This window comes from Lonchura striata, chromosome 17 (genome assembly GCF_046129695.1).
Source record: "Lonchura striata isolate bLonStr1 chromosome 17, bLonStr1.mat, whole genome shotgun sequence".
In the NCBI taxonomy this organism is placed as follows: Eukaryota; Metazoa; Chordata; class Aves; order Passeriformes; family Estrildidae; genus Lonchura; species Lonchura striata.
Genome location: NC_134619.1, coordinates 14,114,624 through 14,137,455, shown reverse-complemented (window position 1 = coordinate 14,137,455; position 22,832 = coordinate 14,114,624). Strand labels below are relative to the sequence as shown.

At 56.3% G+C, this 22,832-nt stretch overlaps 2 protein-coding genes across 2 annotated transcripts; one reads left to right on the top strand and one right to left on the bottom strand.

Moving 5' to 3' along the window:
* Positions 1-1,030: 1,030 nt before the first annotated feature.
* On the bottom strand, positions 1,031-7,106 carry RAB5IF (RAB5 interacting factor). The gene is made up of 4 exons (XM_021536618.2): positions 6,896-7,106; positions 5,264-5,367; positions 3,282-3,411; positions 1,031-2,722 (listed from the first exon to the last, which is right to left on the bottom strand). Exons 1-4 carry the CDS (start codon positions 7,022-7,024, stop codon positions 2,681-2,683), a joined length of 405 nt encoding a protein of 134 aa, XP_021392293.1. The 5' UTR covers positions 7,025-7,106; the 3' UTR covers positions 1,031-2,680.
* Positions 7,107-10,655: 3,549 nt separating this feature from the next.
* Positions 10,656-20,166, top strand: MYL9 (myosin light chain 9). Its single transcript, XM_021536603.2, has 5 exons — positions 10,656-10,749; positions 11,682-11,756; positions 17,871-18,074; positions 19,141-19,302; positions 19,467-20,166. Exons 3-5 carry the CDS (start codon positions 17,891-17,893, stop codon positions 19,637-19,639), a joined length of 519 nt encoding a protein of 172 aa, XP_021392278.1. The 5' UTR covers positions 10,656-10,749; positions 11,682-11,756; positions 17,871-17,890; the 3' UTR covers positions 19,640-20,166.
* Positions 20,167-22,832: the final 2,666 nt, after the last annotated feature.

Genomic DNA, 22,832 nt, shown 5'->3' with positions numbered 1-22,832 from the left:
TTGGAACTGCATCCCAGCAGCTGGGCTCCCCCAGCCCAGCTCTCCAGTGCAGGAAGGACATTCTTCTCCCCCCGAGCTGACCCCCACCAGCCTTTGGCTCCTTCCCACCAAGGAAGAGTGCAGAGCAAGCTTGTTGCACCAGTGCAGAACTGTGAGGGCAGGGGTGCTGCCCAAGCCTTGCTCTCCCACAGCATTCCCTGCTCCTGTCAGCCACTGCCTTCCTGTCCTCCCAGCACCAAACCATGCTCTCCGCTAGACCATTCTTGTATCAACCTCTCAAATCTCTGCAAGTGCTCCCTGAATTTATAGTTCTCATTGTTTGCAAGATGCTCAGCTCCATTCTGCTGGCTGCCACATTCCCTTGAGCTTCTTAAAATTAACTCCTTCCTTCATGAGCAGGCACCAAAGATTTAGTTCTCATGCTGACCAGCACAGGAGATAGCAACTCCTAGCTCTTGAGGCACCCCTTTAAACAGGAAAATCCTTTAAAATAGTGAAGAGAGAAAAACCTGCAGCTGGGCAACAGCAATCAGTAGATTCTTTACAAGGAGCCTAAAGAGATCCAGAGGCCAATGTCTGTTCATGGTCATGATCCTCCTCGGCTCGGGTTCAGCTTCCAGCCCCTGGAGCTGCACTGAACTGTGCAAGGAACTGATCTGGTGGGAGCACAGGCAAGCAAGGAATAGAGCAAAGGATCAGGGAAGCAGCTCTGCACTCTCTCTGCACATGGTGCAGCAGTGCTCCAGGTCCTGCTCCACATCACACCTGAGCACTCTGGAAGGAGCACTGGCTCAGTGTGTCATGGGGCAGGGACAGTCACTAAAGGAGTGGCAGAGCTTGGACAGTCAACACGGTTTAGCCAAAGCATGGATCTAAGCATTGCTACCACTGCAAATGCTTCTGGCCTCTTCTCGAAGTGCAGCATAAGAGACCTAAGAATCCCAAAGACTTTACCAAAAAATCTGACTCTGAAAGGAATCCCACATACCCACCATTTTACAAAACATCAAAGACCAGAGGACACAGAAGCTGCACAGTGGATTATTCAGGCAACATTTATTGGAGCATTTCAAGTATACAATGGTTTTACTGATGGCTGTAAGCAGCTAAGATGCAGTCAGACAGGAAAGGGTGACCTAGAACTAACAGGCTATGCCATTTTCATGGGAAGTTAATGATTTCAGCAGATAGGAGAGGAAGAGAAAGTAGCAGACTAAAAGTTTGGGGACTGGAGGGAGAAAATAAAGAAGTTTTTATTGAGATAATTTACTTAAGTTGGCCACTCACAAGTAGCAGAAGCTGTCTGCTATTGCACTCTTCCCTTGGCATTGCAAGGACCTAAAATAACCAGGGCTGTTTCTTCACCAAGACCAGACAGATTTTCCCTGGTAAGAATGGAGGCTCACCCTGGCTCAGCACTTGGAGATTGAGATCCCTGGCTTTGCACTCCCAGTGAGAGCCAGGCTGTGGCACTTCCACCAGAGAGGAGGCAATGCAGGCTTGCAGCCAGAGCACACTAAGCTACCAACCCCTCACTATAAGGCAGCATTAGGTCAGGACTCTTTTTGGGTGCCTGAGCTGTTTAGAGAAGCAAGGACCACATGGCAACAAGACTACAAGGTCCTGTGACAATAACAAGGACTGTGCGTGTTTCCCAAGAACTATTTCTTAAAAAATACCTTAAAGCAGAGACTCCCCATTGATGCACAAAAAGGGCATGACTGGGGAGGGACTGAGCTATGAAGTGATCAAGCACCTCCCAAACCAGAGGTTGTATACTGTGCCCAGTTTGCAAGTTGGTACTTCTGCATTTAAGATAATAGCTGCCTTGATTGTGTTTTTGTGTCCTGAATTTATGAACAAAGAGCAGTTGAATTCAAGATCTTAAAACCAAATTGAAACACTAACATTTAACAGGGTATCTCCAGAATGACTCCTTCGAGACTATGAAGCTCTGAGGTATGTGATGGCAACTTGGTAGTCAGGCTGGCAGAGTGCAGTGGAGCTTCTTAGCCTCCTGAATACATCTTGGTTCACCAAATGAATCAGTTCTTCCTAGCAAAATCACTTAAAAATTTGTCTTCAGCAAAAAGCATTTATAAATTCTGATCAACAACTGATTTGCAAATAAAACAAAAAAAAAAAATTAGAAATGGTAACAACACAGTCTGTTTAATCAAATCAGACCCGGTTACTACAAAAACATGCTAAGGACAGCCACCAGCTCTTGTCCTGGGTGCTGCTGTGCCTTCTGCCACATACCTACAACTGCTTTTGAAACACTGTCTAAAGGACAACCATGGAAGACAAGTCAGGGTTTAATGACAGATTTCAAACAGAAGGGCATACATACATTAAATTAATAGATTCAACTTTCAGCACACAGGAGCTTGATAAGTTACTGGCTAGAGTCACAGAAAGTTCCAAATTTGAACAGTCTTGAACCACTTCCAAAAATTCCAATGGCTTTTCAATAGTTCAAATAATTCACGGGTATAAAAAATGGAGACAGGCTTTCCAGCAGAAGAGTTGGGGCTCCTCCAGGCTGCCCAGACCACTGGTACAGAGGAGAGCTGGTTTGACTTCCCCACTTTGCCACCAGTCCACTAAAGACTAGGATTTATTAAAACCTTCTCTATTTATTGACAACTGATTTGACAGGCAAATGCTGCAGACTGTGTCAATCATAATGGATGGCAGTATAGAAGATTATCCAAACAACCTGTGGGGAGAAAAGGAAGGGAAGATTATTTAGATGCCTCTGGAGAGGTCTCAGACACAGCAAACAAGCCTCAGGCCTTGCTTTCAACAGGTGACTGAATTCCAGCTTTGAGGTGATCTTGGAGAGATCTTAGGATCACCACTTGCCCTAAATGGTGGCATTCAACTTTTCTGCCAGCCTCTCCACATTAAAATCCCATCACAGCCCTTCCAAGGAATTAGAGGCACCAGCTAATCAAGTGGTGTGATCAGATACTTGGGGAAGGGGAGTAAGGGAAAAACAAAGACACCCAAAATACCAGTCCAGGTGTAACTAGTTCTAGATGGAATGGAACTCCACCATGGTATCTAGGACAGAGGATGGGAGTGGCTGATGCATCCATTACTACAGAGAAATCCCAGGTGTCAGCACTGTATTTCACAGGCAGCAATCCCAGTTACTGCCTCTTGGTGCTAACACATCTGCCTTCTCTCACCACTTCCCCTGCTCTCTTCCCAGGTCTTCAGAAAGTGCACCAACACAATTCACAAATCATCTTCAAGACAGCAAGATGCATTACCAGGAACAGTGCAAAAGATGTCATGAATCCCTCCTTTGTTAGCTCCCATGTCCCACCATATTCCTCCTCATCTATCTGCTGGAAGCTGCTGAAGTAGAGGTACAGAACACCAGCATTGATCAGGCAGAACCTGCAGGGAGATGTTAGGAACCATCATTGCAGTGGTACAGGCTCTAGGTATCCCACATACCATACAGTGAAATATCTTCCATCTACAGCAGAGAGGAAACAAAGAGGAATTCTTTTCCTGCAGTGCTTCCCAGGTAGCCCAGTCACTTCCTCCAAAGAGCCCCTCCAGGTGAGCTTGCCAGGTTGAGATGAAGTTCACCTGACAAGGCACAACCTACTCCTAGTAGGGCTCAAGAGGCAGAAGTCAAAAGCTGGAAGTATCCTTAGAGCTGCAAAATGGCAGGTTCTCCTGACCTGCAGACAGATAGTTCTGCCTCTACAGAGAATCTGTGTGTGCTTCTTGATTCTGAGGCAGCAGAGAGGGAAAACTGTCACCTCCATGCTCAGGGTTAGATCTCTGTGAGCATCCCAGGACCAAACAGAGAGGAAGAGATAAGAGCCACAGAGACTCAACAGTGCCCTGCAGTCCCAGCACTAGGGTCCAGCCTGAGACACCTCAGTGCTCTCCAGTCTGTGCTGCAGCAGAGAGAACAAACACGACCTTCTGTTTATCCTAAGACAGGTTTGGCTTTACACCAGCCCAGCTTGGGGCTGGGGCAGCCTGGGCTGGGACAGGTCGGTATCCTGCAAGGAAGGCTATGTGGGAAGGGTGGGATGACAACACACACACAAAGTGGGTGACCAGCAGCAGCTGGAGCAGCTGTGTCACTGCGCAGCATAGAGAAACCCACACACACTTCCAGAAACTTTTGGTTTTCCACTGTACACCAAATCCCTCCTGATAACATTTAGCACAGGAATTGGCTTAGGTGCCTGAAGGTGCCTTGTCAATTAACAGTGACTAAGTAAGAACAATGAACTGTTCCTGGGGGCACTTCACATTTAACCCTTTGTCAGCTAACTAACCGGGTTCCTGCTGGAGCATCACCCCTCCCCTTTCTTGCCAAAATCAGAACACTCAGGACGAGGGACAAGATGACAACTGAATTTTGCCTAAGAAAAGTTGTGAGACAAGAGCTTGACTATTGAGATCTTGGCTATGCAGAGATAATTGCAAACGAAGACTCCCCAGAGCAGATCCAGCATCTTCCCAGAGCAGATGTGCAGAGAGCAGGACTGTGTCCCCACCTCTGCTGGCCTTTGAACACTTCCAGGCGAGTGTCAGGGCCAAGCACATTTTCTCATCATGACTCATTGCAGCCTTCAGACACCTTTGGGGAGGTGACCTGGCTCCCACGTCTTGGGATTCAATGCACAAATCCCCTTCAAGCACTGCTTTCCCCACCCCGTGTCAGGAAAGGGCCGTATCAGGAAGCCAGGAGTGCTGCTGAGCTCTGCTCATGCCACTGTGCCAGTGCCACTGTGCTTGTGGACCTGCAGCCTCTCATGTTCTGAGCAAACCTTTTTTTGTTTTCACAGAGCAGCTGCCCCTGTCTGCTGATAGAGCCTCCTGTCTGAGCAGGGCTCAAAGACCAGCACATGCACACCTTCCCCCCATGAACACTCCTTCCTGGGTGATCACAGCAGGCACCACACTCCCAGCCCCTACCACTCATGCAGGACATACACCAAGTCAATTGAAATGCTAGTTCCCTTTTTCTGCTATTGCCCCTTTTAATAACAAAACAAGTAATAATTTTTAGAAGTATTAATCAGGCTGAGGAGAAAGAGACTGATGGACATGTTATGATGTGGATGAATTTCATGGCAACCAACAATGGAAAGAAATGCTGGCTGTGGGACACAGAGCAAGCCTTTAGCCAGCCCACTATTCACAGCACAGCCTCAAACAGGCTCCCAGGCCAGCCCAAATGTGGGAATGCACACGAGACAGAAAAGGAAATAAACCTTACACTGCTATTCCAACGAATCCCTTCAGTGGAACCACTCCCCAGATGATTCCCAAAATAACTGCAATGATCTGCCGGAACCAGTAGATCACATCTAAAAACTCGTCCTGAGGAGACAAAGCACAAGAAAAATGTTGGCATTTATTACATTGTTGGTTTTTTTTTTTTTTTCTTTAAAGAACCACACAATTAACAGGTGAAAATTCAGCATACTGAACACTTAGTTCCCCACTCAGAGTATAAAATATTTCACTCAGAACAGATAAAGCAGCTTGGGGCATTGTGCACCCTGGACTCCCCTGCTTCCACATGAAGCATACAGCTTTGTCCTCCAATGGGCCAACAAATCTCTAGTCCCCTTATTTACTAAAGCTGCAATAATAATCCCCTGGAATAAAAGTTTAAAGAACTGTTTATGCTTTGAGAGTGTTCTACCCACGTTGGCCAAGGCCCTCCTGCACCCAAGAGCTTTCAGGGCTCAGGGCAGCTCCAAAGCACAGCTGTACCTCACTCATGGCACGAAAACTCCTGTGCTTCCTGAGCAGCAGAGCTGTGCTCATTCCTCTGTCCAATGGCCCACACTTCTGTAGCTATTGCAGCCTAGCAGCAGGGCTCTCACTTTAATAAAATTCACTTCAGGTCACATCTCTTTTCCCAGCCTCCCCAGGACTAGGATTGTCCCAGCATCCCTCCAAAGCCTGTGGGATGTGCAGCCGTTCAGGTCCATGTGGAAGATGTGAATCCATGTCAGATACGGCCATTTCTTCTGGTCACTGCACTTGTCAGGCAGCTCAGCCTTCAGTTCACCTCCCACTGTATCAAAACATCGGCACAGCTGTCCCTGCTCCCCTGCTGACTCTGAAATTCCAGCTCCATCTGTCAGAGGAGAGGGGGCAGGGACACACGAGCCCCACCAGTTCGGGGAGCCACAGGTAAGGAAAAAGTGACACAGACTGCTGTCTGACCCCCACGAAACAGAGCGTGCCACTTCCCCACGCCACAAGCAAAGCCAGCAGCAGGGAGCAGAGCCCCTGGAACACGCTGTGGGCCCGGGCATGGCAGGGCTCCAGCGGGAGCCCCGGCGGGTCACCCGCGGCAGCGCAGGAGAGGCACCGAGCAGGAGCCCGTGGCAGATGGGCACAGGGAAACTTCGGAAACCTGTTTCTGCTGTTCCTCGAGCCATACAAGGGAATTTTTTATTTAATCCGAGAAGAGTTTTAAACCACACGCCAAAAGTAACGGAGGTGTCTTAACACGGCGTTTGCCTTGGCTGCACGCCCAAGGAGCAAAGAGCCGGGCCCGCGGGGGCACGGCTAGGCCATGTGCCGGCCACGGGGCACCGGGAAACACGGCTCCGCTCAGCGGGGCGGCTGCCGCCCTCCACTACGAGCGCTTGCCCCACAGACGCCCCCGCCGCTCCGGGGCCGCGGGCACGGGGCGCGGCCGAGCCCCGGCACGGCCCCGCCCGGCCCGGCCGCGGCACCGCCTCGGCGCCGGCCCGGCGGGTCCCCGCAGGGCTGCCACCGCGCTCAGGGACGGCGGCACCCCCGCGGCACGGAGCCGCCGCGCCAGGCGGGTCCCGGCTCCCCGCGCCCGCCCCTCAGGGCCCCTCCGGTCCCGCTGCCCCGGCCACACCTTGTCGTGCCAGGCGGAGTCGCTGCGCAGCGCTTTGCCCCACACGGAGCCGCGCCCGGCCGCGCCGCCGTTGGCCACCGCGTGGTGCTGCGGGTGCGGCGGCTCGTCCCGGCGCCGCCCGCCGCTCATCCCGCTCGCCGGGATCCGCCGGGATCCTGCGCCGGGATCCGCCCGCCCAGCGCGGAACCGGCCCGGCCCGCCGCGCGCCGCCAATCGCCGCGCGGGCCCGCCGCACGTGACACGGGCGGGGCCGCGCCCGACGGCGGCCGAGAGGGGCGGGGGCGGGACGGGAGGGGAGGGGAGGGGAGGGAAGGGAAGGGAAGGGAAGGGAAGGGAAGGGAAGGGAAGGGAAGGGAAGGGAAGGGAAGGGAGTCTCGGCCTGGCGGGGCCATTCCGCAGCGAAAGGGCCAGACAGCAATGCCGGTGTTGCTGGGTGGGAGAGGGGCCGGCCCTTCGCAGCCCTGCAGTGTCACCGAGCCTGCAAACAGGCTGCCACAGGGGATCCCGGTGCACAGCCTGGCTGTGGAGGCTCCACAGGGACGGAGGGTTGGGAGTTCGTGGGATACACACAGTCGTCCAGCTTCTTACCTGACCTTAGAGCAGCTGAACGTATGGGGGCTGTGGATAGACTTATCACATGTGCAGCCCTAAAGATTTGACTTTTTTTTTATGTTCTTGCCTTCCAGGAGCAGTGGTACTCAGGCCAGTTGCATTTCTCCTGGAAAAACATGCAAGAATTACTCCTGCATGGTGTGCGCAGGGTGTCTGTCCCCGCCGCATTCTTCTGCCCTGCATGGGCCGGGCCCCGGGCCCGCCCGCCCATGGAACCACGTCCCGCAGGCTGGCTCAGCACGGATTGTGTGGGTAGAGAGGGGCCTTAGGGACAATATTCCAGGTGCTCCTCACAGCCGAATTTGGTGCTGCTGGGGCCACTCTGGGCACTGCTGGAAGCCCTGGGTGGCGTGGGGATCTTCACCGGTGCCAGTGGGGCTGAGCCCTGCCCAGGTGCCCTGTGTGGAGCCGTTCCTCCCTCCCCTGCTGTGCACATCCCACTGGCACAGCATGAGCCTCGACGTTCCTTTTTCCCAGTAACAAACTCCTGGCCTGAGGTCCTGCATTTCTTGTTGTCTCACAGTTCTGCAGACGTGATGTGCTGAGCATCTCCAGAGCCTGCCTGCAGCTCCAAATGCTCCAGCAGGAGCTGCTTTGCTGCCAGCAGGACCTGGAGCCCATGGGTGCAGGCTGACCCTGCGTGGGCTGTGTGGGGTCAGCACAGAGGGAAGAGGCTGAGGAGTCCCAGAGCTCTGATCGCTTCCAGCTGGGGCCATGTCATTTAAATACAGATTATGCGAGATACTTATGGATTTATGGAGAAGTGTCTTGTCCTGCTCCTGCAAGGCCATCAGGCCCTGATCACCTCTAGCCCCTTGGGCATTTGCCAGAAGCCAGAGGCTGGTCCAAGCCAAGGAAGCCTTGTAGCATGGCCAGGAAGGGGACATACAGTGTGGGGTCATCACTGTGTCTTTGGCAGCTCCTTTGCCTCTGACCCCCACAGCAGGGCCAGGCCAGATGTGTCCTGGCTCCAGCCTTGCTCTCTGGACACTCCTCCAGTGCTTGGGTAGAGTGGAAACAGTGTCCCTGTCCCCACTTCACAGGGATGGAAATACCTGCATGGTGATGAAGACACCTGGGTCGAGGAATTGAACTGAAATTCACACTCTTTTAAAAAATGGCTTGTTTTACGCCATTTCCTTTGCCTGATGCTGAGCAAGAGAGAAGCAAATTAAATTCGGGCTTGAAAGAGCTGGAGGAAGGCAGGAGAGGTGCCAGAGGGCACAAACAGGCCCTGGTAAGGGATGTGTGTTGGCAGACACATGGAAGCAGGGGAGAAGGATAACATGGGCAGCCCTGGGCACAGACAGGGAAGGCAGGAAGGGCTGGATGGGGCTCAAGGGACAGCAGAGGTGGCCCAGCTGTAGGGACTGCAAAGCTGGAGGAAGTGCCATGTGCCTGCAGCCCCTCTTCAGCAGCTCCCCTGGCAGAGGCCTGGTTGGACACTTGCCCAGTGGTGAGAAAGCAGGGCTCAGTGAGGGACAGCAGCTCCCCCAGAGGGGCTGCAGGTGGGTCCTGCTCCTGCTGGGCTCCTGGGAGCACCTGGGCCCTGCTGAGGCTGGGTTTCTGTAGCACAGAAAACTCTGGCACCAGCCACGGGGTGGCAGCTCAGGCTGGCTGACTCCTGACTGTTTTTTTGTTTGTTTGTTTTGTTTTGTTTTGGTTTGTTTTTTTAATCTTTCCTTATATTTTTTATTAAAAAGACAAACCTTCTGGGGCCTCCCTGTCCAGCTCATGGGCATGGCAAAGGTTCTGTGCTTTCCCTGGCTTGTCTCCACCCTGGCATAATATCCAGCAGCATTTCCAACTCTACTCCTGCATTCTTCTGGCTTCTGAGCCCACAGCCTGTCCTTCGGAGGGGCTGCAAGCAGGACACCTGCTTCCAGCCTCTGTGGCCCCCGAGAGTGGGCAATGCCCCTGAAGATTTCATCCAAGCAGATGTCAGTCAGGCTCTTGGCAGAGCAGGTCACTGGTCTTCTGAGCCAGTGGGAACAAACTCCATGCCTTGGGCAGGGTCAGGCCAGCCTGCCAGAGGGGACAGCCACTGCTTTTATATCAGGGTTGAAACAGGTATTTTTTGCTTTTTAGCTGTTGTTTGCAGTGATGCCCTGCAGGCGAATGGCAGCTGGAGATTAATTTGTGTCACTGTTCATTTCTGTTCTTCATCTGCGCTGCTGCAAGTGCAGTGTGCTCCGTGCTGTCCCCTCTGATCAGGGTCTGGTCCTCAGCCTCAATTTATCACATCTTCATGGACAGTGATGGAGCTCCTGGGAATGCTGGAGCTGGGCAGTCCTGCTCTGGCTGCCCGCTCAGGTTTGTGTCCCCAGAAGAGCACTCCCTCTCAGAAGTACACCTAGTATCTCTCTCTTCCACCTTCCTGCTCCTCTGCAGGCTGAATTCTGCCCCTGGTGTTGTGGGACCCCACAAAACAGAGATAAACTTCCTCTAGGATAATGTCTGGAGGGGCATCACCCTCCGAGGAGAGATCCCACAGGACCAGGAGCTCCTCTCGGTGCCTGCAGCACTGTGATGAGGCTCAGGGTTGCTGATGGGAATGAAATGTGAGCAAGAGCTGCTGCCCTGGAGAGGTGTCCCAGGATCAGTGTGTCCTGCCTTGAGTGGAGGAGCTCCCCATCCCTGTTTCTCCAGGCTCTGTATTCCTTCTTGGGAATGGGGCATTTCCCCAGCTGTTTTGTGCTCCAGGCCACTTTTTAGAGAGCTTTTGAGGGGCTGCTTGACCCTTCTGGCTGCTGTTCCCTTTGCGTGGCCGCCCACGGTGCGGGCTGTGGACCCTGTCCGGCCTCTGCATAGACCCCCAGGGATCTCTGGTCCGGCAGCAGCCCCACCAGCAAGGGCCTGCCCCGCCACCGCCAGAGCAGCTCCAGGGGGCTCAGGGCGAGCCGCGGCCCGTGTGCCCCCGGCAGTGCCACCCGCAGGGCGTGCCCCGGCCGGGTCACCTGGCGGGGGTCCGCAGTGCCCGGTGCCGCCCGGCGCTGCGCGCCCCCCGCGGGATGGGGCACGCGTGGGCCGCCGCTTTCGTCTATATAAGGGCGTCCCGCCGCCCCGGCCCCGCGGCCCCGGCCCCGCCGCATTCTTCTGCCTTGTATGGGCCGGGCCGGGCCGGGCCGGGACCCTGGGCCCGCCCGCCCCGCGGAGCCGCGTCCCGCAGAGCCGCGCCGGCCCCGCAGCTCCCGCACGGCCCGCAGCTCCGGCAGCTCCCGCGGCTCCCCGCTCCGGGACAGGTGAGGCGGCGGCGCCGGGACCGCCCCGGGACGGGAACGAGCGGCCCCGGGACGGGAACGAGCGGCCGCGGCGGGGAGAGAGGGGCGGGATGGAGCGGGAGGGATGGAGCCGAGCGGAGCGGGGGAGCAGCCCCGGCCGTCCCGGGAGAGCAGGGGGAGCTAGCCCGGCTGCCTCGGGGAGAGAGGGAGGCAGCCCCGCCGCTCCTCCAGCTCTGTAGTGCTGGAGCTGGTGCTGAGGTCAGCCCTGGGGACGGGTCGGGGTGGCAGGAGGATCCTCCGTGTGCCCTGCCGGGCATCCTGTACCCGGGCAGCCTCTTGCCAGGCTCAGCAGAAATGTCCCGGCAAGGGCAGGTGGGGATGGATCCTGAGCCAAGCTGAGGGTAACTGTCTGCAGCGCCTTGGAGCTGGGACATCTTGGCTTCCCCAGGATGGCTGAGCCGCAGGAGCAGATCCTGTTGGCACTGACTTCACCCACCTCCTGATCTCTGAGACTGTTCCAGCCTGGAACATCTGCTTTTCCTCCAAGTCCTTTTGCTGATGACCAGAGCCAAGATCCGGATGCATGCGTGATGCTCCAGATATCTCCCCAGTGTCCTGGGGGCAACTTCAGGCAATAACCTTCTTCAAAGCAGAAAAGCTTTATTTAGCTCATTTCCTTCAGCCTTAAGCACAGAGGGATGTTGTGTTTGGTTTAGTCTTTCCCATGAAAATTTGAAGTCCTCTTGGCTTCCCTCCCAGCATGCCCTTTTGGTACAAAATGTTTCGACTGTGATAAAAGCCAGGCAAGCTCTAAAACATGGATGTGTAAGAGAAGGCGGCCGGAACTGAATTTTTTGGAGTGGAACATCCCCGAATGTTAACAACCACCGCTGCTGACCAAAGATGGTTGGGTTCCTTCAATCGCTGGAATTTTTTTCCTCTCTCCCTGGCAGGCTCTGTGCGGTTGTAGGAGGAGTTTGCGGTCACCTCCCCCCTCCGAGGCGCTGCGGCCACATTCCCCTGCCGAGGTGAGCCCCTTAATTCCCCTGGGAAAATAGCAAACTCCGGCCGGGACGCGTTGTGCCGACTGCCCGAGGCCATGAAGACCTTGTGCCTGTGTCCATTGCCCGGCCTCCCCGGGCATCGGAAGGGGCTGGGTGCTTTGCACACCGAGGGGAGGCTGCGGAACTTTGGAAGGGTTTGTGTGTGTCACATGGTGAGCTCCTTGTCTCCTAAACTTGGTGGGAAGCAACTAGTCCAGAAACCATCCGCTGAACTTGCGGCTGAGCCCCACAGCTGTGCGTGGACCTGGCGAGGTCCCCAGTGTCCGGTGGAAGCTGGGGGAGGGCTGGGATGAGCTCAGCCTCCCTGGGGGTCGCTGCACACTTTGCTCTGACTCTGATGCTGCCCTGGTCCTTCCTCCCTGGCATCAGTGCCGGTGGCTGCGGCTGGACTGGAGACACAGGGCTCAGGGTCTGCTTTCCTCTCACCTCCAGGCTAGGCTCCCTTTCCCAGATCTCTAATAAGGGCCATAAAAGGAGTAGAATGGCAGCTGCCTGCATTCCTGCGGCGTCGAGTGGGCTGAGGATTCTTCCCGCAGCTCCTGGTGCCTCTGGCTGACACTGGGGCTCCCATGGCACCAGAAATCCTCCTTGGTGAAGCTGAGCAATGCCACATCCCACAGGCATCCTGAGCAGGGCTGTGCTGGAGGAAAGGGATGGTTTAACAATGAAAGAAGCAGGGGAGATGAGCTGCTCCCTGCTTCCCCCCAGTATGGCAATCGGTGAGCAGCCCTGGGGCTGTGAGGGGTGCCTGTGGCTGGCAAAGGTTTGTGCCAGGGGCATGCACAAGGCACCACCTCACCCCACCGGCCCTCGTGCCACCCTGGAGCAGGGGTGGGACCTGCTGCCTGTGCGGGGATGCAGGTGGCCACACGTGGTGGGGGGCCAGTGCTGTCCACCAGTGAATGTGGCTGCCTCGTGGCTTGCTGGTACTCACAACTCTCTTTGGGAAGCGGCACTGGGCAGACGTTTGAGCACAGTCCCCGCTGAAGAGCCAATGTTTGCCCTGCAGGACCATCCCTTGGGACAGCCCAGGCTGCTGGAATCACCCTGCCTCCCTGACACAAAGCATCCAGTGGAGGCACGTCCTGCCTCTTGCTGCCAGGATCCTGTGGAGGAGCTGCTGGAGCAGATGTCCCTGCCCAGCTGGGCCAGGGACAGCAGGACAGTGCCTCTGCAGCCTCCTCAGCATTTCCAGAGGTGGCTCCTGCTGGAGCAGCTTCTGAGGAGCCAGCCCTGGGAAACTCTTAGCAGCATATCCTGGGAGATCATAGCTTCTGATCCATGTGAACACCCCAGGGACTGGGGACAGGCTGCTGCCACCTCTGCTGGAGGAGCTGCCCTGTCCCCTGCCTGCCACTCCTCCTTCGTGCCACCCAGCCTGTCACAGCACCCTCAGCCCAGCGGTCAGCTCCTGCCGGGACTGTGAGCTGGAGCAGCTCAGGGGAGCTGCAGGGGAGGGTGGAAGCAGGCAGGAGGGGAAGGATGGGGCTGGGACGGGCTGCCTGCCCTGGCAGCATTGCCATGTCCCTTTGGCTTGTCCCACCCTCCCCAGCACAGCCAGGAAGCAGCACCAGGATGGAGCTGCTTGCTTGGTTTTTACCAAGGAGGAAACACATGGCAGTTTATATTACTGATAAGTGGGAGTCTTTTCCTCTTTCAAACGAAACTATTTACTAATTTATGAACTCTTTAGGTCAGCCCCACGGTCCCTTGGGTCTGGCTCAGGTGGGGAGGCACAAGCCTAGCAGATCATTTAGCCTTCACTGCAGAAGGCTGGGAAATTGTTTTGGCAGGACAGTGGCAGAGGGGCAAGGAAACAGGGGCAGCTGGTGACAGGGGGAGTTGGGGACCAGATCAGTGTGTGGCTGTCATGGTGTCACCCAGCACTGACCTCCTTGGCTCTGCTGCCCAGATTCCACAGTTCCTGGGCTGGAGCAGTGTTGGGATGGTGCTTTCAGCAGGGGGTGCCAGGAGCAGGACCTGTGTCCATGTGTGTTTCCCTCTTGCTGAGGGGAAGCTGGAGCTTTGGTGGCTGTACCATTTGTTTGAACTGAGTCCAGCCCAGCTTGAAGGGCATCATGGCCAGGCACTCCCTGCAATGCTCCTGGAACTGGGTTTTTGGGAGTACTAGAAAGCATGGCTACCAGGGGAGTGTGGCCATCAAGCCCTTGTGCAGAGCAGGGACTGCTCCAGCTGAATCAGGTTTTGCTGCAGATCCCTGCACAGAATCCATGCACAGGAACCTTTCCCCACACTGACCCAAAAATCTCTTCCCAAGTCCCAGCCAGCCCAAGGCGGCTGTCAAACAGCAGAGATAGAATGACTGACCCGGACCTTGGGACTGAGCATTTTTCCAGGGCACATTTTGGATCAAACTGCAGATCCATGTGCTGTCAAAATTGTACTTAATCCTGCTGAAGAGCATTGTCTGTGGAGATGGTGCCAAGCTGTGCTGCTGCTGATCACAGTCAGGGCAGGGTAAATATTTGGATAATATTAATTAATGTGGTGAGAGGAAAACTCCTGCTTATTTCTATAGTCTTCTAATAATTCTGCTAATAATTTGATGTCTTTTGAAAGCCAGCCCAGTGCCATGGGCCAGCAGCAGAGCTTTTATTTCTGGCTCTGACTCAGCCTGGTGGTGTTGTGGTGTTGAACTGAGCTTCCCACACTGCTGCCGTGGGATGTCACCGGCCCGTTCCATCTGGGGGGGTCACTGGTGCCATCTGGGGGGGTCACTGGTGCTCGGTGCTGCCTGGCAGGGCATGCAGACAGGGGCTGGCCTGCTGCAAAGAGCTCTGTGGGGCTGGAGGAAGCAGCAGGCAGAGAGGGACTGTGGGATGAGGTCTTCTGCTCACCCAGTGTGAGCTGGGCTCTGCAGCCCTGCTGCTCCCCTTGGCTGGCTAGGGACAAACATCTCTTTCCTGGTGGGCACTGGTAAGGAGGGAGAGTTCAGGGGATGTGAGGTGGTTTGGTGGCTGCTGTCAGGTGGTGAAGTCAGCACAAGAGAGGGGGCTGAGGGAGCTGTGGATTCCATCCTGGAATAGGGGGCATGTGGGTGATGAGGGAGGACTCCTGGGGACATGGGGCATGTTCCCTGCAGATGAAGGGCCCTGCCTGGGCTCTGTGGGTGCTCCCACAGTGGGATGGGAGCCTTGTCAGGATGTGGGAAGAGTGCCCAGCTCCCTCTGAGCTTGGCTGGTCACTATGGTGTGTTGGGCTGCGATTTGACACTGTCTGATGCCCTTGGAATGTCCTTCCAGCACAGCCCAGCTGCGGGACCTGGAGAGCACAGCAGGCTGAGGACCAGGCTGGTGGTGCCCTGCTCCTGCCCCAGCCCCTACCTCTGCTACCCCTTGAGAGCGAGATAGCAGGAGAGGAAGGAGAGACCTGGAGAGGGGGTTTGTGGAGAGGGCAGGGGAAGGCTGTCTGAAGGTTGTCTGCTCTGCTCTGGTCCATGCCAGCACCAGGGGATGTTTCCCAGGTCTCCGTGGTCCCCCTGGGGTGAGCACTAAAGACCCAGCTGGGAAGCAGATCCCAGAGCAGCCCACGCAGGGTGTGCAGCCCAGCAGGGACTGTCCTGCTGCAGCTCACTGGGGTGTGTCTCCATGAGAGAGAATGTGGCTCCTGAATTACTCCATCCAGGGCACTGATGAAGAGCCCAGGTCCTACTGCCCACACGGAGCACAGGACTGATTCTCTGCTCTTCCACCCTGGAGTCCCTTCATGATCCATTCATTTGCTATTGTCCCAGCAGCTGCTGCCCAAGCCAGACACTGGCCGGGAGGAGAGCCAGGGCTGTGTGTGAGGGAGGAATGGCTGTGGCACAGTGTCCCTTCCCTGGGCTGGCCTCGGGCCAGCCTATCCCACAGGACCATCCCACAGCCAGGAGTCCCCTGGGAGAAACCTGAGCATCCTCCTCTCAGGCAGTGTCAGGGAGGAGGGTGTTTCAAACCCTGAGTGCATCCCTCAGTCTGGCAGCCCCCTGCTGGGAGCCTGAGGGGGACTGGATGCCATCCTGAGGTGGGAGTGGGCTCTCTGCTCCTGTTCCTGCTGGGGGCCCCAGTTCCAGCTGGGCACAGCACCCCCCACCTTGGAAGGACCAGATTTTCCTGCTGTCATCCTGCCCCAGTGGTGCTTGGGGTCTGCATGGTCCCTGTGCCATTCCCCATGGGACACAGACTACCCCAGCCATGTCCCCAGAGGTGGGTCTGTCCCACTGCTGCTCCCCCTTCTCCTGGCATTCATTACCTGTAACAGCAGCACCATCCTCAGTGCCCTGCAGCCCCGGGGCTCTTGGCTCCTCTCCTGGCTCTGCAGCCTTCCAAGGCCGATGGTCTCCTCTCCCCTCTGCCTCTTCCCATGGGCTCCCTGGGCAGGACTGGAGGTCACCGGGGTAGCAGCAAGAAGTCTTTGACCCCCCAGGCATGGGTGGGTGGATGATGGATGGATGGATGGATGGATGGATGGATGGATGATGGATGGATGGGTGGATGGATGATGGATGGATGGATTGATGGATGGATGGGTGGATGGATGGTGGATGGATGGATGGATGTGTGGATGGATGGTGGATGGATGGATGGATGGTGGATAGATGATGGATGGATAGATGGTGGATAGATGATTAATGGATGGATGGATGCATGGATGGATGGATGGATGGATGGATGGATGATGGACAGATGGATGGATGGTGGATAGATGATGGATGGATGGGATGGATGGATGGTGGATAGATGATGGATGGATGGATGATGGATGGATGGATGGATGGATGGATGCATGGATGCATGGATGGATGGATGGATGGATGATGGATGGTGGATGGATGGATGGATGGATGGATGGATGGATGGATGGATGCATGGATGGATGGATGATGGACAGATGGATGGATGGATGGTGGATGGATGATGGATGGATGGGATGGATGGATGGTGGATAGATGATGGATGGATGGATGATGGATGGATGGATGGATGGATGCATGGATGCATGGATGGATGGATGGATGGATGGATGATGGATGGTGGATGGATGGATGGATGGATGGATGGATGATGGACAGATGGATGGATGGATGGTGGATAGATGATGGATGGATGGATGGGATGGATGGATGGATGGTGGATGGATGATGGATGGATGGATGGATGGATGGATGGTGGATGGATGGATGGATGGATGGTGGATGGATGGATGGATGGATGGATGGATGGATGGTGGATGGATGGTGGATGATGGACAGATGGATGGATGGATGGTGGATAGATGATGGATGGATGGATGGTGGATTGATGATGGATGGATGGATGGATGAATGGATGGATGGATGGATGGATGGATGGATGGATGGATGATGGATGGATGGATGGATGGATGGATGGATGGATGGATGGATGATGGACGGATGGATGGATGGATGGGATGGATGGGATGGATGGGGTGGATGGGATGGATGGATAGATGGATGGATGAGGGGTGGGTGGAGATGGATGGGTGTACATGGGAAGCAGTGGTGTCTGAGGAATGTGCCTGGAGCAGATAACCCCTTTGTGCTCGTTGCTGGGGCTGCTTCTGTGCTGTGACAAAGAGAGTGCGAGGGGACCCCCCCAAGCTGGCAGCTGGGCTGGGCCTGGAGAGCCTGTTGGAGTGGGGGGAGGTGGAGAGGCATGGCCACGGTGACTGAAGTGCCAAAACCTCCATCCCCATGGCCCCGGGACTGGCACCCAGCTGGGTGCTGGGCCAGGCGTCTCTCCCCGTGCCTGGATATGCAGAGAGGACAGGCAGCGAGTGGGTTTGAGGGCTGCCTGCAGCCCTAGGGGATGGTCCTGGGGAACTGCAGTGAGCACTGCCTGCTCTTTGACTGCCCATGGAACTCATCAGAGCTCAAGTCCTGCCCATCCCCATGGCTGACCCTGTGTCTGTCTCATCTCCCTGTGTTGCTCAAGTATGTGACAGCTGGGGAAGTTGAGGCACAGGACTGAAAGTGCCGGGGTGGTGTGTCCCTGTGTATCCCTGCTCTGGCCCTCTGGCTCAGCCTGTCCCCAGCCCTCCTGATGCTCCTGCCCCCAGGTACTCCCCCAGCCACCAAGATGTCCAGCAAACGTGCCAAAGCCAAGACCACCAAGAAGCGCCCCCAGCGTGCCACCTCCAATGTCTTCGCCATGTTTGACCAGTCGCAGATCCAGGAGTTCAAGGAGGCTTTCAACATGATCGACCAGAACCGAGATGGCTTCATTGACAAGGAGGATCTGCATGACATGCTGGCTTCCCTTGGTGAGGACACCCTGCACCTGTGCCCCCACAGGTCCCTCTGCCCCTGGCACCACCTCGTGAGCAGGGAGAGCTGCAGGGTGACCTCACCCAGCCCACACCCAGTGCTGGACACTGGCTGTGCTGGGATGCCTCAAAGCCTGGGATGGGATTTCTCTGCTCCAGCAGCTGACAGAAGGGGTGTTTGTGAGGCATCCAAGGGCAGCAGCTCTGTGTGCTGCTCACAGGTGCACTCACCAGAAGGGAAGAGACCCTCGGAGCTGGAGAAGCTCTGCCCTGGGAGCGCCAGGAGTGCAGCCATGGAGTGTTTGAGTAGACTCACCCCAGAATGTCACTGGGGCTGTCCCATGTGGAACAAAGCCCTCCTGTTGCTCTCAGCTGGGGTGAAAAAGGCAGGTCCCCGTGCTGGTGTGATACCTGGGCTGGTTGAGACTTGCAGGTCTGTTCCCACTCCCTGCTCTGAGCCATTCTCCTTTGCTGCAGACCATGGCTCCCTCCTCCCACTCCCAGTGGTATCTCCACTGCACTTTGGGAGATCTGTCAATGATTGACCTGGCAGCCAAACCTGTTCTGGAGGTCCTGCCTGACCACAGGAGGGATCTCCCTCCTCCCAGAGAGCCAGAGCTCTGGGAGCAGAGAGGGGCCAGCGCTGGGGGCACAGACCTCAGCAGAGCAGCTGAACCATCGCCAGTGCACCCATGGCGGGAGCAGTGCTGGGGACATAGAAACACGAGGCTTGTGTGAGGACATTGCTGCACCTCTCATCAGAGCTGTCAGGGGGATGGGAAAAGCCATGGGTTTCATTCCAGTAACCCCCAAATCAATTACTGCACTTCCCCCAAGGCAGAGCTTGTTCCCAGGTGTAGATGAAAGCATCAGGAGAGGTGCTGAGGGGGGAGCACCAGGCACTGCAGAAACTCCCTTCCCATGTTCGTGGGGTGGGTGAACAAGAACCAGCAGATCAATTTGCAATGGATAAAAGTCATTCCAGCTGTTTGCACGGGCTGATCCCGGGGATGGGAGCTGGGGGAGCAGGGCCCTGCACCCACGCCCTGCCTGTGTCCCGCAGGGAAGAACCCCACTGACGAGTACCTGGAGGGGATGATGAGCGAAGCGCCGGGGCCCATCAACTTCACCATGTTCCTCACTATGTTCGGGGAGAAGCTGAACGGCACCGACCCCGAGGACGTGATCCGCAACGCCTTCGCCTGCTTCGACGAGGAGGCCTCAGGTGCAGCGCCGCCCCTCTGCCGCAGCCAGCACAGGGGCTGGGCCGCCCTCGGGAACAGTCCCCAGGCAGCTCCAGAGCGCGGTGTCTTCGGGAGAGGTGGGGAAGCTGCTGTGCTCAGCCCTCCTGGTGCCCCCTGCTAATGCTGTGCCCTGCCCTCCTTGCAGGCTTCATCCACGAGGACCACCTGCGCGAGCTGCTGACCACCATGGGGGACAGGTTCACCGACGAGGAGGTGGATGAGATGTACCGGGAGGCGCCCATTGACAAAAAGGGCAACTTCAACTACGTGGAGTTCACCCGCATCCTGAAGCACGGGGCCAAGGACAAGGACGATTAGAGCCTGCAGCCACTCGCCCCTTCTGCCCCGTCCCCTGCACACCACCTGCCCCTTGGCCACCCTTGTTGCCCCACAGCAGACTCCTCCCACGGGAAACACCTCCCAGGACCATCACCCTGCATCAGGACACGCTTGGAAGGACACACTCCCATCACTGTTTCTGTGTGCCCATCCAGCCTTCCCTTCCCATCACCTCTCCCACCCACTGGCCGCCCCAGCCTTGCTGTGACCTCCCCCCAGCAGCCACTGACCCCCTCAGAGTCACCATGCCACTGATCCCGGGGCTGGGGTGAGCATCCCTGGCTGACCTGCAGGGATTTGGGCTGGGTCCAGCCTGAGAGAGCCCCATGCAGGCCCGTAGCATAGCCCATAGAGGAAAAGCCTCTCTCCCTCTCCTCCCTCACTCCCCCTTCAGGAAAGAACCCCCATTTTGTTCCTCCTTCCTGGCTGTTTTATGGCTTTAGAGCCTGAGATCTGAGGGATTCAGGAAGCTGAAGGGGTGTATAAAGCCTGACGGGTGTGACAGATGTGTGCTGTGTGTGGCTGCCTCGTGACCCTGTGCCCCCTGTGCTGTGCCCAGGGCTTTGGGAAAGTTTGGGCACTGCAGCTCCTCACCTCGCTGCCCTTGTCAGCTGGGGCCCTTTCCAATGGGGCAGCCTGGTTTTGAAACCAAATTGCTCTCAAATGATGTAAAATCAGCTTGAGCATCATTTTCTGCCTTAGCTGGTGGGCTGAAGGTCGTTCGGCTCGGCCCCTGTGTCAAGATGGGCTGAGAGACACTTGGCAAGGTGTCAGCCATGCTCCCCATGTCAGCTGGTCCAGGGTCCCAGGGGCTTGGCTGTCCTTCTGTGTCACCCTGGATGGGTCGGGGGGGCAAGAGGCAGAGAACATAAGAAATGGGGAGGAGGTTTGTCCCCTTGGTTTGGTTATTTGTCACCACCCTGACAAAGGTGTGGGAGCATGGGATGCTCCTACCTTGATGCCTTGTGAAGCTGTGGTCTTAAAATGCCGCTTGAAGCCTGCCCTGGAGGGAGGTATGAGTTTCCAGCAATTCTTTATTTAAAATGGGGGGACAAACCTACAAAACCTGGTGAGGGCATAGTGCATGGCAGATGCTACCTGTGCTGGGAAAGCTTGGCTAGGGTCTGAGGGAGCTCCATGGGCATATGCTGGGCTCAGGGGCATCAGAGTCTTGCCAGGCCCCAGGTGATGCTCTCTCACCTGGAAGGTGATCCATGAATGAAAAGCTTCTCCTTGGTCTCAGTGCTCCTATTTTGCAGGCACTACTAACACCAGGAAAAAGGAACTAAATTGTCAGATTTGAAAGGGTGACCCGGGATCTCCAGGGAGTTCCCCAGGGTCAGGGCTTGTGCTCTGCAGCAGCAGTCCCAAACCAGCCCACCTCCAGCCTCATGGGTACCAAGCTTCTTCCCTAATTCACTGCTGTGCTAGGGAAAACCTACAGTTCTCCCACAGCCAGAGAGAATTCCCTGGCCTGAAGGCTTCTGGAGGCCTGGATGCTTTATAAAACCTCCTTCACTGTGACACCCAGCAAAGTGAGCATCCGACAGACATCACTTTAGGGCAGAGGAGCTGATGTTGGAGCTGGGGACAGATCAGCTCCTGGAGCAGCTGCATCTAGGAGTGCTGCTCAGCCCCTCTGACCCCAAGGGATCATCCTGTGAGCAGCCCAGATTCTCACAGTGCCAGGAGTGGGAAGGACCCACTGCTGCTCTGAGCTGGGAGCTGCCACAGACTCCAGCCTGGGCCTGTCAGAGGTGCTCCCTCAAGCAGCTGCCAAAACTGCTTGGTCTGAGCTGCCTCATCACTGGCATGGCTCTGGTGGCACTGTGGGACTTTCAACCCTGAGGCAGCAAAGCAGAACAAATTTGTTATTGGACACTGGGGTATTTATGGGAAGAGTAAATAAACTTCACTGACACAGGTTTTCCAGAGCAGCTGTGGCTGCCCCACCCCTGGAAGTGTTCAAGGCCAGGTTAGACAGGACTTGGAGCACCCTGGGATAGGGGAAGGTGTCCCTGCCCATGGCAGGAGTGGGAATGAGATGGGCTTTAAGGTCCCCTCCAACTCAGACCATTCTGGGATTCGATGAATCGATGAAACTCCAAAATTATCTGGGCTCACATGAACCTCATGGAGTTCAACCAGGCCAAGTGCAAGGTCCTGCACCTGGGTCAGGGCAGCACCAGCACCAGCACAGGCTGGGGCTGGCTGGGTGGGGAGCAGCCCTGGGAGAAGGACTTGGGAGTGCTGGTGGTGACAAATTGGATGTGACCTGGCCATGGGCACTGACAGCCCAGAAAGTCAACTGTAATTGGGCTGCATCAGAAACAGCAGAGACAGCAGGTGGTCCTGATCTGACTCCTTTCAAAGGTATTAAATAGCAGCAAAATAAATACATTCATTTCAGAAGTGTTCACTTGGGGCAGGGGGACACCAGGTTAGGTGAACCTTTAGGTCAGTCTAGAAGAGCTGCTCCCAGTGCAGAAGTGTCTCCTGAGCTCGGAGGGCCCCTCCTGTGTGTCACCTGGTGCCCGAGGCCCCTGGGGCTGTCCCTGGCTCTGTCCCCTCTGCAGCCTCCCCCCGGGTGTTTATCCCCAGGGATGAGATGCCCTGAGCCTGCTCTGCTCCAGGCTGGGCAGTGCCAGCTCCCTCAGCCTCTCCTCATGGCAGAGGTGCTCCAGTCCCTCCATCATCTTCATGGCCCTGAGCTGGACTCTGTCCAGTCTGTCCCTGTCTCCTGTACTGGGCAGCCCAGCTCTGGGCTGGGTCTGTGACAGCTTTCAGCCCAGGACCTCCTGACCCCAGAGTTTTGCTTTTCTCAGTGTTGTGAGCTCCATCCTGGTGTCCCCACACTCCTCTTGCCGTGTTGAGATGTAGCTTAAAGGAACATCAGAGAGCAAAAGGGTACAGCAGTGGCTGCTGAGGGGGTCTGTCCTGCCCTACGGCCTCCAGGAAGGAATCAGAGCAGAGCTTCCCCGTGGGAAGGGCAGGAGGAGATGGAGGGACTGCAGTGCCCAAAAGATGGGCTCCAGCTGGAAGCCAGCTCCCAGGACCAGTCCTGCTGGGGGAATCCCAGCCTGCAGCAGGTCCAGTGGCCCTGAGCAGGGAGCAGGACCTGCTGCTGGAGCAGTGGCCCCAGGGGCAGGGTGGCAACAAACAGCCAGCACAG